The 13,457-nt window shown below is 40.4% G+C and overlaps 1 protein-coding gene across 1 annotated transcript in view; it reads left to right on the top strand.

Moving 5' to 3' along the window:
- The window catches only part of GABBR2 (gamma-aminobutyric acid type B receptor subunit 2), a 491,408-nt gene that overhangs the window by 462,553 nt on the left and 15,398 nt on the right, over positions 1–13,457 (top strand). The window contains exons 15-17 of the mRNA XM_064443206.1: positions 404–628; positions 6,865–7,047; positions 9,452–9,581. Coding sequence (XP_064299276.1) covers positions 404–628; positions 6,865–7,047; positions 9,452–9,581 — 538 coding nt within the window. The remainder of the gene's footprint in view (positions 1–403; positions 629–6,864; positions 7,048–9,451; positions 9,582–13,457) is intronic.

The following is a 13,457-nucleotide window of genomic DNA, read 5'->3' as shown; positions in this document are numbered from 1 at the left end:
GATTGAGAAAAGTATATTAAGAAGAGCTGCTAAAAATAGCTAAAAGAACAATGCACATTATATCTTTACTGGAATCCTTGAAAGCAAACAGGAAGGACTGTCTTCAAAAACTACTAAAAGTGTAAAAGGAAGATAGCCATAGGATTTAAAGAAATATGTTTCCATCACAACAAATTCCAAGTTTCACATTTTTCTTGTGAGAACAGGATTCTGTCCTAGTGAGCAAGAAATATCACAAAGGTAATTAGATGTTGGGTAAAAGGTAGGTGTGTATCTCTGTATTGTAATATCACCTATATTTGTCAAGTTAGAAAACATAACAGCTTTAAATTAATGCTTTTTCTGGATGCCAGCCAATTCCTCTTATAATTATAATCTTTCTTCATTTTTTTTACTATTTCAGTTATTCGGGTGTTTCCTAGCCTGGGAGACACGAAATGTCAGCATCCCTGCTTTGAATGATAGCAAGTACATTGGAATGAGTGTGTACAACGTGGGGATAATGTGCATTATTGGTGCTGCTGTTTCATTTCTTACTCGGGACCAACCCAACGTGCAGTTCTGCATCGTTGCTTTAGTCATAATATTCTGCAGCACCATTACGCTCTGCCTTGTGTTTGTACCTAAGGTAGGTGAATTTGTTTAGCATGGGTCTGGATTTTTTTCCTTCTGTTTTGTAATTGTGATTTAATATGTAAGAGTTCATTGCCTTTTCAAATACAGGGGATGCCTGTGAATTCTAAACCAAGCCCATCTACAATCTCATGTCTCTGGATCCTGAGAGGAAGAACAAAGCTTCATGAGATTTTGGAGAAAGTGTGATATGCAAAAGTTACAGGAGTGTGAATGCATGAGTTTCTAATGCCTATGTCTTTACTGAATATGTGACTGGGATAACAACAGTTGTTTTCTGTAATTTCAATGGAATAGTCTCCATTTCCACCTTTCAGGAACTTTTTGGAAAGGGTGATAAGTGGGGATTCAGGAGGGAGAGGTCCAGTTGTCTATTCTGCCACTTATCTTATGCACCCAAAGCAAGACAATCAGGATCTCTGCTTATATACCTACAAAACAGTAAGACCTTTTTAGTTCACTGGCATGCTGTAAGGTCAGCTATGTTGAAACCTCTAAGGTATTCAAGTATGGTGGTCAATAGGCCTTATCAGTACTTCAGTGGAAAACTGTGTATACGCTGCAGATGCTGACATTAAAGATATATTTGTTAATGGGTATATTAATGGACTAAGTGAGGCACAGACTGGGAGGCATATGCTTTCATTTCTTTTTGCTCTTTTGTGCTCTGAGGATGTGTTTGTTTCACATTTTTGGAAGAACTGAGAAGACACTGACCCACAGGGGGCTGGAACTTGATCATTTCACTCGCAGAGTTAAGCATTAGACATGAGTATGGCAGATCCTGAATGAAGGAAAAAACTTGTTTCTACATAAGCTTACTTTAGCAAACCTCAAGTTCTGGAGAATGTATTTGGTATTTTGAAGTAAAATGTATAATTGTATTCATTTTAAGTGACTTACATAAACCTAGCTTATCACCCCAAATCAGATGCATATGCAGTTGGATGTCTGAAACATTGGCAAGGCAAGAGTCAAGGTGCAGGTCCTTTCACCTCTGGAATCTGTTTTCAGGTTTTTCAAATGAGTAGTGATAAAAAAGTTTGTGACTCTTTACTGGTCCATGTTCAATCAATGTATTGAGCAAATTATAGTGAGTAGGTTCTGGTGCTAAGTGGCATCCCTGGTGATGGTTCTAACAGGGGGACCAAGAACTATATATGAAAAAAGAAACAAGCTAATAAATTTATCTCAAAGTGTTCCCTCTGAAAGAAATTAGAGGCACAGACTAGCAATAGAAGCTGACTTCTGATCTGCAGAAAAGCGAAGTAATTCTTTCTCCAGGACCGACTAACCAGGACGTTTTTACAAGTTCTGCAATTCACTTCTCAAATGTTAAGAGGCTGTACAGGCATATGTAGTCATATTTTTATTCTGGATCTTAGGAAAGAATCACAACTTCATTCTAGTTAAGGGAATATTCACAACCACAGCAATGGAGAGTACTTTGAAATACTGCAAAATTTAAGTGTGTAAGCTGTACAAAAATGCAGATTAAAACTCTGATGCCAAAAATACCTCCACAGAATGTCAGAACTCTCTCCAAAGAGAAAATAATATTAATGCTGTGACGTGCTCTTCTGCCCCTTTGCCTTTATGCTCCTTTGCCCGTCCTTCTTTGCTGCTGCCACAGGCTCTGAAATGACTTTTCTGTTTCCTTTTTTAACCCCTTCATCTGCTCTTCTTTTAAGCCCCAGTTACCCTGCCCTCATTTTTCCTCTCAGTCCTTTGTACTCAAAATACAAACATGAACCGTAGCTTTCTAGCATGAAGTACTTCATCTCATTCCATGTATTGTCAGGTTTCCAATTGCTTATCTATTTTGCATTAAAAATGATCATTGGATAAGGTACAAAAAAACAGGTTGAAGCAGAAGCTGGAATGCAGCACTTCCAATGCCCATGCGAGTGCTTTCACAGCTGGAGAGCTCTTCTTGCACTCATACATTTTGCCCTACATTTTTTCTCACCACACTGTGCCACAGTTACGGCAGGATGGCTGGCAAGCACTCTTTCCTGCAACCTGCTCCAGCACAGGTTTCACAATAGCCTGCCTGGACCCCACAGAAGACTAGATTTGACACCACACTGTTTGTACATCTATGTAAGATGTCTGTGTGAGATGGGCACCAAATCTCTTCCCTTAACAACTGTGTAGTCAATTAGTAAAATTTTGGTGACATAGGAAGATCGCTGGTGAAAGGCCAAAGCCTGTGGCTTATCAAGCACAGGAGATGATCCTGAAGACTTGGAGGATCACACTTTTTCATTTATTAAATTGTGGCCAGACAGACACAAGCAGTAATGTGGTTTTGGGCCTGGTGAGTACTTCTCTGCTACACAGAGTAAAACACATTCTTTTTAACTAATCTTCAGCAATCTCCTGGGCCAACAGTGCTGGAATTCAGTTTTGTCCCACAGCCCTTATATGCATCTCAATAGGCAACTATTCAACATTGTAGACAAACGAGGGAAAGAAACACAATTTTTTTCCCCTTACTTCATGTCAGTTCTGCTAATCTTATTTACTTATAACAAAGCAATTAATATACTTCTCCAGTTAAATGTCCACCTCATCCACTGCCATTTTGTTCAGCATCAAGTGCCTCAGAAAAGCATGAGGAAAATCGCATAGTAGAGTAAGATAGACCTTCTTGTTATCTGATAAAAAAATGTCCAAACATTTTAAAAACTATTATAGAATTCTGGGGTCAAGGATATCTTGTAGAAGTGATCTGCAAAATTTAAACATATATATAATGTGTATTTTTCCTGTTAGAAGTTAACTGCTATGTCTAATTATCTTTTCAATGGCCAATAGGTCTATATTATTTTTTCAGCACACTCGTTACTTCTTTAGAACGATCCTAATATGTCTTGTCCCTTCATGATGTAATTTTCCCATGTTTATCAAACTTCTGTGTCCTTCTGTTTTTTCTGCTCCATCCCTTTTGAGACAGAACACTGTGTTCGCTTCTAGTCACCCACTGAGCACATACCATTGTTGGCTGTAATGCCATTAACACATTAATTCTGATCCAGTTTCCTGTAGAGCAGCAAGGCAAAATCAGTTCTAGGGGGCTAGAACTAGAACATTGGTTTTCTGTGTTGGTAGCATTTTTTGTCATTTGGCACCAACTCTTTGTAGATATTCAACATTGACTGTAGAAATTGAAACTGTACAGGTGTGAGGCATCAAGACACAAGTTCCACTGCCTTTATTGCCAAAAAAAAGGAAAAAAAATCATCTAACCTCATCCCTTGTACATTGTGAACTACCAACATTGCCCACGGACTTTTCCATCTAATACACACCATGTGAATGGGTTCATTAGAGCATATGTCCTTGTGGCAAAACATCCAGTCTTTAGCTATAGACTCCCAGATGAAGATGAGTCAATTGATGGATGGCTATACTTCTATCTTATATTCAGTTTGAACTTAGACCACATCAAATTGCAGAGATTTTATCTTGTAACACTTTTGCCTGCTAATTTAAGAAGCCTTGTAATTACCGTTCTTCACCTTTAACTTCATTTTAATGTAGTTTTTGGTCTGGGAGTTAGACACACAAGTCATTACAACTAGCCTAATTAGAATCAAAGAAATGGGGGAGAGGAAAGGCAGGAGGCTCTAGGAAGACTCACCTACAGCATGTTACTCAGGGCCTTGAGCAGTTGGGTCTTGATTATCTGCAGGGATGAATACTCCCCAACCTCTCTGAGCAGCTATACCAGCGTTTGACCATGCTCAGAGTAGAAAAAGGATTTTTTCTGATGTTTAAATTAAAATTCCTGTTCTTCAGTTTGTGCCTCCCTTCCTCTCATTTGGTACCACTGAGAAGAGTCTGGCTCCATCCTCTTTACTCTCTCCTATCACATACTTATACACATGAATAAGGTCCTCCTATTCTTTTCCATCTCAAGGCTTAATAATTGTCATCATCTGCTTGTATAATAAAGGCTCCAATCCTTTTCACCATCTTTGTGGCCCTTCGCTGGGCTTTCTTCAGTAATCTTGTACTGGGAAGCCCAAACCTGGACACAACCCTCCAGGTGTGCTCTCACTAGGGCTGAGCAGAAAGAAAGGACCACCTTCATTGGCCCAGGGCACTGCTGGCTCGTGTTCCACTTGGTGTCCACCACAATCCCCAATGTCTGTACTGAAAAGCTGCTTTCCATCCAAACACACCTCAGCCTGTTTGGGTGGGTGCTTGGGTTTCTTTCTACCCAAGGGCAGGACTTGGTATTTCCCTTTGCTCTGCTTCAGGAGATTCCTGTTGGCCCAGATCTCTAGTCTCTTGACATCCCACTGAACAGCAGCACAATCATCTGGTGTATCAGCCCCTCCTCCTCTTTGAGGATCATCTGTAAATTTGCTGAGGGCGCGCTCCGTCCCACCATCCAGGTGACTAGTAAAGATGTTTAACAGTATTGGTCCTAGCATAAACCCCTGAGGTACAGCACTAGTGACTGGCTTCCACAATCCTCCGAGTATGGGAGTTAAGCCACTTTTCAGTCCACCTGTCCAGCCACTTAATTAGTCACTACTTGACCAGTTTGACTGTGAGGAAGTTATGGGAGACAGAGTTGAAATCTTTAAGTCAAGAAAAATAACTCTCTCCCCTCATCTACCAGCCCAGATATCTCACTGAAGAAAGCTGCCAGGTTGGTCAGGTAGTATTTCCCCTTCATAAATCAATGATGAATCACCTTCTAATCACCTTCTTGCTCTTACTATGTTTGGAAGTGGTTCCCAGGAGGATTTGCTGGAGCACCTTCCATGGACTGAGGTGAAGGTGACGAGGCAGTATTTCCCCAGATCCTCCTCCTCAACCCTCTTTAACATAGCTGTGACATTTTCTTCCTCCCAGGCCTCAGGAACCCCTCCCAATCAACATCACCTTCCAAAGGTAATAGAAAGTGGCCTCGCAATGACATCAGGCATCTCCCTCAGACCTCAGGGACCCACCTCATCAGGCTGCGTGAACTTGTGCTCAATTGCTCTGGGAGACTTAGGGGTCCAGGATTTCTGAAGGCAAATTTTACCAGTAAAGGTTAAGGTGAAGAAGGCACTGAGTGCCTCAGCCTTCTCCACCTCCTTTATCACCTGAAAAAGGGAATTTATTGTCTTCAAGCATCATCCTGATCTGCAGACTTGGTCTGTAAATACATGCCAGGGATGAAGGGCTTCAGTGTCTGATCAGTCAGATCTCTCGCTGTCAGAAGTTAGGTCCTCATTTCATGCCACAGCAGCTGCAGAACAGTTTCACGGTCTGAAGAGCAAGAGGAACCAATTCCAAAATGGGGCTTTAGCACAAAATCTGGCTGCTCTGTGCTTACAAAATGATTGCCCCTTCTCTCTTTTCAGGCAACTCAACACCTTTGGATTTATGATGCCATGCCTGTGCTCTCAGGACAGGGAGCTCCTTCAGCATTGTCTGTATACAAATATATATGTATGCTGCTTGGCAAGAAATCATAAATTCTGTATTCCTTAGAGTAATCTGAGAAGCTCTCTTCACCTTGCAAAACAGCTAGTAGCTTTCTCTCCTCATATCGAGGTGATATTTTCAAGTTGTCCCTGAGCGTCAAATCTTACTTGCTTATTTGCTTAAATTGAATATGTTTAAGGTTAACCTTTTCTTAAGTGGCTTATTTAATTTATTTGAACAGATTTGGTTTATTTTGGGTCACTAAAACCTAATTAAGTTTCTGTTATCTCCAGAGTGCAATCTCCCATGAGTTCTTTCTGTTAATACTCCTGCTTCATGCCTCTCTCTGCTTAAGTGTTACTTGTAACAGTAGGAAAGGAGAAATTTCAGATGAAACTGTGCTTGGGAAGAGAAGAACTTGGTGGGTTGTTTTTTCTTAAAGACGAAAAATATCCTTTGAAAGTATAAAGATATCAGTGAAGGAAAAAAATGTGTTTGATTAAATATTAAAATATATTTTTAACATAATTAAAATCCAGTTAAATATCTTTCAAATGAGTTTTTCCTAATTTTTTAACACTTCTCTTTGCAAAATCATTTGGTTTAACCTATTCTATAAAGTTATTCAGAAATCATCTCAAGTACTGCACACAGCAAGCAAAGCTCACTCTCCAGAATTTTGTACTCGAAAGTCAAAAAGGAACTTTTTATTTGCCTTGCAATATTTTGAGATACAAAAGAAATAGCTGCAAAAATAAAACTGTGCACAGGATTTCTTAAGGCTTTTAAACTTTTCAGCTCATCACACTGAGGACAAATCCAGATGCAGCCACGCAGAACAGACGATTTCAATTCACTCAAAATCAAAAGAAAGAAGACTCAAAAACATCAACATCAGTCACTAGTGTCAATCAGGCCAGCACATCTCGACTAGAAGGGTTGCAGTCAGAGAACCACCGCTTGAGAATGAAAATTACAGAGGTATTGTTTATTGTATATACTGCCTCGGCTTTTTTTTGCTGTTGTTGTTGCAATTCTGTAATCTGCTTAAATGTTGGCTACTTTTTAGAGGAAAAATTAGCTTTCCCCATAGAAAAATATTGAAATAATAGGAAACAGTTTATTTACATGAATAGCTAATTAATACAGCAAATACTTAGCAGGTGTGATAAAATGAAAATGTGCTTTAGCAAATTAAAAAGAAACTTCCCTATTTATTTGTAACAGGCCAATTATGCTGCTGCTTCACATGGGCGTGCTGAGCACCATAGAGCAATAGCTCTGGAAGTGCAACCTTTACATGCAAGCATAACAGAGACCCACAGCCCCAGGGGCACTTAAGAGCTGTCTTTGTTCCTGTTTATGGCTGAGTTCAGAGACTGCTGTTGCTGTTATTTCTCAGCCTCTCTGAGAGTTCACTCAAAGACTTGCTAGACAGATCTTTACATCTGCCATGAAACAGAATTACATATTTTCTTAAAGTAGAAAAGACCTTTACGCTCATGTAAGCCTACCCTTTTGGCACAAAAGCCATGAACTTTCTTCAGTCTCTACCAAGAGAAAGGCTAAGTACATGGAGTGCATGAATTCCATTAGAGCTATAATGTGTATTTTTAATTTTGTCCATCCTTGCTCAGGAGACCTCAAATGATGACAAATCAGCCTTGAAGACTGCCCATTTTGTGAGACAAGATAACCATAACTGATCTATATCTTACAAACAATTAACCTGTTCTTGCCTAGTCTGTGAAGTATTCTTATACCTTGAAGAAAAGGTATTTTATTGCGACCATTAGTTCTTCATCTGGATCTTAACTAATGACAATTGCCGAGGTAACCAAAAGGCATTTACTCAGACTACCAAAGACTGCAAAAGTTCTCTCTGCCTTGTTAAAGAAATTTAGTTCAGCTTTGCCAGGACCCTTTCCTGTGAGAGCCTTGCAATTTTTAGTGAAGGCTCAGCTGTCTTCTGGCTATTTCAATTTCTTTATCCTACTGTAGTTTTTTCTACTAAGCCTCCTAACTCCAAGATCTCAGCATGTGCCGCAAGGCTCATGACAGGGATCACAGGTAAGGCTGGCCAGGGCAATTGAGCCATATGAGTGCGTGCAGGGCCCTGCTGATCTTTTTAGACTTTGCTTAAATAAATTAAATTAAATACCCAGAAGCAGTAGGTCTAAATAAGAGTTTCACTGTCAAAGGGATTTGGACCATGCCCTACCCTGGCTAGTAGCTACATCTCTGGCCTATCTACCTTGAGTTGCTATGTCCCAGTTCCAGAAGGAAACAATGTAAACCTAAATTCAGCACTTTTAAAACTCGGTTAAGCCAGTAGTGATTGGGACATACTCTGGATGCTGCGTCCTGGACAACTCTTCACAGAGAGCATCCCAGATCACCATTAGGATGCTTGTATCTGGTTATTTTCTCCTGAGGCTGTAGCCAACTGAATGCAAGTTAGCCTCTGGGGAGAGCACCCTGTGTTCAGCTCAGTGCTAAAAGCGAGGGGTGTACCAACCCGGCATTTGTGCTGTGGCTTTTCCAGTCAGAACACATCTGTGCTTCTCTCTCTCCCCCTGTAGTCTTAAGGATGCTTTTGGGGAGGGTGGGATTTTTATTTCTTCCCCCTCTTCTTCTTTCCATGTTTTTCCCTCTTGGAAAGTTATGCTTGCAATGACAGCTTAGTGCTAGCTATCAGATTACCCAGTTTAAGACACAAAAGATAAAAAATATGGAGGTGATTTTCAAATCACAAAAGTATAGAGTATTCTCAACCCGAAAACTAAAAACTGTGAGTTCGATTTTCTTCAAAGTTTCACACACACAGAGACACAAATAAAAATTCTAGCAGGAGTCTTTCTCTCTAAGAAAGGTAAAAGGAGTAAAAATAATCTTTAGGAAAACAAAATATTCCTGGTAGAGTTGACTGCAGTCACTCACATGGCTGGACATGCCCCTGAAGCCGTAGTTCACTTTTATTCTCTTCTATGTTCAATAATTTGATGGACTTAACAAAGTGGTTATAGCTATGTATGCCACATTTGTATGCATAAATAATAAATGGTTGGGAGGTTTTCAGACTGGGCTTTGTAATGCCCGTTTCTTTCCCACTCAGCAGTACATCTGAATTGCTTCAACTGTCAACTACTAAAGCTTATTCTTCTCATAGAGCCTGTGTGCAATATCACAGCTGAACGCGGTTTGTTACTTGTAGAATGATTTCTAGAGGTAGTGTTGTAGTGCTACAAGAAAACTTTATTTGGCACAGTGTGACAACTGCATTACCACCTGCCTTCTAGTCTAATTATAGAAAGCTATGCAGTGACTGCAGATACCTGCAGTGACTCTTCAATATGTAGGGATTCATACTCTTTCTGTTTTGCAGCTGGACAAAGACTTGGAAGAGGTCACAATGCAGCTTCAGGACACTCCTGAGAAAACAACATACATTAAGCAGAACCACTATCAGGATCTTAATGACATTCTTAGTATACGGAACTTTACAGACAGCAAAGGTGAGAGTTAGTAACATCCATTAGTGACTTAACCCACCAAAATTTTGAATAGCAGTCTCATTGGATTGGTTCCAGAGCACTCGGACCTTGGTAAGATAGAGCTTTAAGTATTTTGGTTGCATTACAGAAAGAATGCAGATTCACATAATAAGCTATACAGTACCCACTGAGTAGATATTTCTCTGTACTTGTGTCTTCTGTTGTACGCGATATGTCTATAATACACATGGTAAAGTGGCAAAATTTTAAAAGTGTACTTGGGTTCAGAAGTCAAGTTTTCTGTGCTGCACGGAGGGAGGAAAGTCACAGTGACTCAGATCTTGTGAGAGTTAATTGCGCCACACTTCAGCAGTAGGAAGCCCAGTTTATTATGTGCTCGCCTGAGTAGGACGTTCAAATCCTGCTTTTGGACACTGCTATCAAGCAAGTAGAACAGAAGCATGTAAATATTTCAGCACTGATTTGGACTTTAAATGCAGAATTGAAGGCACTCATGTATGAAAATTCTTCCCTAGGAACTGATAAAAAAGGATTTCATGATGACCATAATATTCATAAGTTGTTTCTACTGTGTCTTTTGCATCGCTCCCTGAAGAAATATCTGCGAAAGAATTGCTTCCATTAAAGCTATTTCACTTTTGGGAAGCAATAAGATCTGGTGCATAGTGCAATAACGTGGAAGCCAGGACACCCAGCTTCCATTTCTGACTCTAGAATGGATCTACTTTGTGACTTTTGGCAAATGGCTTTGTACAGCTGAATATTACTATAGTATGTGGAAAACTAATTGCCCCGTTTTAGGAAGCCGTAGACTTGTATGTAGACTTGCATGCTAGGCTTGCGTAAGCTTGGTTAAGTGGAACAGAAGTTACTCCTGTAAATATAGTTGCTGAAGAATAATTTTAGAAACAAAAGCAACAGTTCATATATGCTTTTGAAGTATATTGAAATTTTGGTTGAATAAGGTTACTTTTTCATGTGCCTTTTGTTTTAGCCTGGGTATACACTCAGTTGTGTAACTTGTGGCCAAAAAAAAAAAAAGGAAGAGCTCCATAGAGTTCCAAGTGTCCTTTTTAAAATTAAAAAACAGAAGGGGGGAAAGGAGGAAAACGAAAACGTAAATAGCTGCTGGAGGCGTGTGATTATTGGGCTGAAATCAGCAGCAAGAACTAACATCAGTGAGTGGGATGAGGCAGTTCTACCAAGTGTTTGAAAGGAACACATAGAATGTTCCACTCATGTCAGATGCTGCAGGAAAATGATAACTCATGAATAATATTTCAAGCAGAAAAGATGCATTACGTTGTGCCAAATGCCCATCTGAGTATGGGTATGAGAAATAAAAATGATCCTCAAGAGATACGCTGGGTATAAATTTAGGATGGGATGCTTCCCACAGCAGGTTGCACTCCATTAGCAGTAGGATGCTGGCAAAGAAATCAAGGAGAAAATATAACCTTTCTGCACTTACTTGTGGCTATATCTACAAAAGACATTGATGCCTAACTGCTGCATTACATGCCAGCATCCAATATTGTCTGTGTTCCTAAGTTTCCCCCAGTACAGTTCCCCAACTTCTACATTTCTGCTCCAGGATACGTATTTTAAATCACCTGTACATACTGAGCCTTAATGTACTGAGTAACTTGGTGTCGTGGTTTAGCCCCAGTCAGCAACCAAGCACCACGCAGCCGCTCGCTCACTCCCCCCTGGTGGGATGGGGGAGAGAATCAGAAGAGTAAAAGTGAGGGAACTCATGGTTTGAGATAAAGACAATTTAATAGGTAAAGAAAAAGCTGCACGTGGAAGCAAAGCGAAACAAGGAATTCATTCGCTCCTTCCCATGGGCAGGCAGGTGTTCAGCCATCTCCAGGAAAGCAGGGCTCCATCATGCGTAATGGTTACTTGGGAAGACAAATGCCGTTACTCCAAAATGTCCCCCTTCCCCCAGCTTTATATACTGAGCATGGCGTCATATGGTATGGAATATCCCATTGGTCAGTTGGGGTCAGCTGTCCTGGCTGTGTCCCCTCCCAGTTTCTTGTGCACCCGGCAGAGCACGGGGAGCTGAAAAAATGTCCTTGACCAGTGTAAGCGCTACTTAGCAACAACTAAAACATCTCCACATTATCACCGCTGTTTCCTGCAAAAATCCAAAACACAGCCCCATACTAGCTACTACGAAGAAATTTAACTCTATCCCAGCTGAAACCAGGACACTTGGAACTATGCACTATCAGGATTTACAGGGTAGATATTCTTCTGCATACTGAAGTTGCCGGACACAGTTTTCTGAACGGACCTAGCACATAAAGCTCTGCACAAAAAGGGGGAAGGAAATGAGGGATGTTTTCCCTTGTCCATCCTTATATGCAATAGGTTAGAGTATCCGTTCACCTGGGAATGAGGAAGACCTGGATCCCAATTTGCAGCAGGTGTTTAAAGCTTGGTCCCACACCTGGTAGTGAATGCCCCAAGCATGAGTATTATGGAGTATCCTGATCCCAACCCGAGTGACATCAAATATTCATACTTCCAGTCTCTGGGCTACCATGTTCAGCAACCCTTGCTAGCCTTTTTCTGCCCTCCATGTCCATTTCTTCTGCCTCTTGTTTTCTGTCTTTCCCTGTTTCCGTCTCCCTTACCTAAATGTCTAAACCTCCTCTGTATTTCTCCCACTGCATCCATTCCCAACAGTCAACCTATGTGCTTAATTTAAATTTGCCGTTCCAATCAAAATAACAAGGCTTTGGAGAATTCATGCTGCTGAGTCACTGCTGCTTCTGTGCAGATGCAAACAGACATCTCTTAAATGGTACTTTAAAAAATTCTGGCCCTTATGGATACAGGAAATCTAACTCTGACTGACATAACTATGCTTTCTGTAGCTTTGTATTTCATGTAACTTTCTGTAAATGAAAGTACAGAACCTTGGAATTAGGCGTCCCTGATGGTACCTGAGTGAAGCTTTGGAATTGTAAATAATTTATTAGCATGAACTAGAAGTGACCACATCTCTTGCCTCCACTGTGCAACCGGGGAAGCCAGTCCAATGATGTTTTTAAGGTGATGACAAGAATTATGCTTACCTTGGACCTTGTAAAAAAATGTGAGCTGAGAAAGAGAGAGAGAGAGGGAGTAGGACAGTGAAGAGAGATACTAAAAATAACAGCTGACTTGGAGCTAAAAATCATAGCAAATCACTTGCCACATTTGCATTTTGGACATTGCTGAATCCTATGTCAATCTTCTTTATAAAATACCTTGCTGTTCTGAAGAAGTTCACATAGAGAATGCAATGTAGTATATCCCCATTGCTATTGCTTACACAAATTCAGGGCGCTGCTCTTCAGAGAACAGCTAATCACACAGGACTTAAGCAAAGCATCTTGAACAAGTCCTAATCAAACTTTAATGTCATAGTACACTTCAGCAGGTTTCTGATCTGTAAAAATTGCCCAGAGTTAAAATTCCTAACTCCTACACCCAGGTGCCAAAGGAGGTTATTTGATTCTTCCTTTCTTTCCCCACCACCCTCTTTTACATCAAATACAGATTTAGGATACAAAAGTTAAATTACTTCAGCCCAAACAGATAGACACAGCTGTGCACTCCCCTAGCTGTGTGACCTCAGGCAAAGTTTCATTATTTTGGAGTTCCTGGTTAGTTATCAACAGCAACAGCTCCTGGAGTATCCGAGGAGCTCTTTGCTGGCATCAGACTCCTTCTTTACAGCACATTTCAATTCAGTACATCTCATTTAAAGAGAGATATTATCCAAGACACTCATCTCTTGTTCACAATCGCATAATGTACCTGAGATATCTATGGCAATTGGCTATGTAAGAAAAGCAATTAGGAAATTTGGTTTGTAGT

This window comes from Phalacrocorax carbo, chromosome 2, assembly GCF_963921805.1.
Source record: "Phalacrocorax carbo chromosome 2, bPhaCar2.1, whole genome shotgun sequence".
Taxonomy (NCBI): Eukaryota; Metazoa; Chordata; class Aves; order Suliformes; family Phalacrocoracidae; genus Phalacrocorax; species Phalacrocorax carbo.
The sequence above is the reverse complement of the archived record's forward strand: the minus strand, read 5'-3'. Positions and strand labels throughout refer to the sequence as shown.